We start from the raw sequence: 1,972 nt of genomic DNA, 5'->3' as shown, positions 1-1,972 counted from the left end.
GAAAGGGACCGTCAGCTATTCCCATTATACACAATTATATATCTCAGGTATTCTGTTCTCACGGGTTGAAAATAACAGGTTTTATTGATAATAAGATGGAAATACAATGTTACAATTACAAATATCCCTTAACGTGCAACAATAACGTGCCTGTGATATCATGGTTCTTCAAATCTCTATTTGAAGGGGAGTAAGGAAACTATAGGAGGCTCTGAATAATTCACAGGAAATGTGTACACCACTTGGTGTTTTCATATTTGTATATCTTTGTGAGTCCTTGACACCAATAGACTTGCTTCATTCTGACAAAGAAAACTGTGACTGCGCACTCTAGTTATATAGCTAAATGGCACATCAGTATTTCAATAGCACCGTTATCTTTATGTAAAATGGATAAGGAATTGTCCGCATTAAAACAACGTAATCGAAAACGCATATGAGTTTATTTCTAATATAAACATCACTCGGTATACATAGCGCTAGAGATTTAAACTAACAGATTAAAAGGCGGATTTGTAAATCATTGCCTGCAGTTATTGGTTGAGACTCTGAGCGCCGCTGTTGACCTATCAGGTGGAGAAACGCGATGAGAGATCCAGCCAGCCCAGCCCCGCAGTTACACAGCGCAAAACACTGAGAGATTACACTCACTCAGAGGGATTGTAAAGGGAACATGGCTGCAGGAATTTTATATAAAACAGTCTTGGTTAAAACATCAGTGGCTGCGGAAACAAAGGATTAAAGATAAGAGAAAATACTCTCAGCCGTGACCCGGGAATCGGAGTTCCATACCCATCGGAAGAGAAATGGCGGATACACAAAGGTTCCGAGTCTGCAAAAAGAGAGTCCAGTTCTATTTTATGTTGGCTACCGTTTGGGAGGCGGTTTCTGGGCAAATTCGCTATTCGATTCCCGAGGAAATGCAGAAAGGCTCCATTGTGGGGAATATCGCAAAGGATCTGGGACTGGATATAAAGGAGCTAACACACCACGGAGTCCGCATTGTTTCCACAGGTAGGACTCAGTATTTTGCTTTGAATCTTAAGAGCGGCCATTTAATCACCACAGAAAGGATAGACAGAGAGCAGATCTGTGGCCGTATCGAGAAGTGTCTCTTAATTTTTGAGGTTCTTATTGAGGATAAAGTGAAGCTTTTCGCAGTTGAAGTTGAAATCACAGATATTAATGACAATGCTCCCACCTTCCAAGCGAATGAGCTAGAGTTAAAAATTAGTGAGATTACAGCTGTGGGGACCCGGATTTCCCTGCAGGAGGCGCAGGATCCAGATGTGGGAATTAATTCCATCCAGAGCTATCAACTGAGCAATAACAAACACTTTTCTCTGGATGTGCAAACTGGATCTGATAGTGTTAAATATGCGGAACTAGTGCTGGAAAAGTCTCTGGACCGGGAAACGCAGACTGTCCATAAATTAACTCTCACAGCAGCTGACGGGGGAGATCCAGTCAGATCTGCCATTGCTCAGATCCGTGTTGTGGTTGTGGATGCCAATGACAATGCACCGCTTTTTACTCAGCCGGTCTATAAAGTGGGTGTTTTGGAAAACGCGCCTCGAGGGTCCTTGATAATTACAATACACGCCACTGACCGGGATGAGGGACAGAATTCTGAGGTGACCTTTTCATTTAGAAAAATTACAGAAAAGGCGTCTCAGATATTCCAGCTTCACCCTAGGACAGGAGAAATATCAACGATAGGTGACCTGGACTACGAGGAAGCTGCATTATATGAAATGGAAGTGGAGGCAAAGGATATTGGAGATCTCTCCGCCAGGTGCAAAGTTCTGATAACGGTTATTGATGTCAATGATAATACCCCGAAAATTGCAATCACTTCCCTGTTCAACTCAGTCTCTGAAGATTCTCCCTCTGGAACAGTAATCTCGATATTAAATTTGCAAGACGGAGATTCCGGCCAGAATGGTGAGGTCACGTGCTCCATACCAGCCAA

General features: G+C 42.7%; 1 protein-coding gene across 1 annotated transcript; it reads left to right on the top strand.

Annotated features, from left to right (window-relative positions):
- Nucleotides 1-674: 674 nt before the first annotated feature.
- On the top strand, nt 675-1,967 carry LOC113408464 (protocadherin gamma-A10-like; the record flags this gene model as incomplete). Its single annotated transcript, XM_026661718.1, has 1 exon — nt 675-1,967. A coding segment is annotated over exon 1 (1,161 nt), but the record flags the coding sequence as incomplete, so codon positions are not given.
- Nucleotides 1,968-1,972: the final 5 nt, after the last annotated feature.

The sequence above is a fragment of the Terrapene carolina genome, unplaced genomic scaffold (assembly GCF_002925995.2).
Source record: "Terrapene carolina triunguis isolate 2854851 unplaced genomic scaffold, T_m_triunguis-2.0 Scaffold15683, whole genome shotgun sequence".
Classification (NCBI taxonomy): domain Eukaryota; kingdom Metazoa; phylum Chordata; order Testudines; family Emydidae; genus Terrapene; species Terrapene triunguis.
This window is presented reverse-complemented; position numbering and strand designations above follow the sequence as displayed.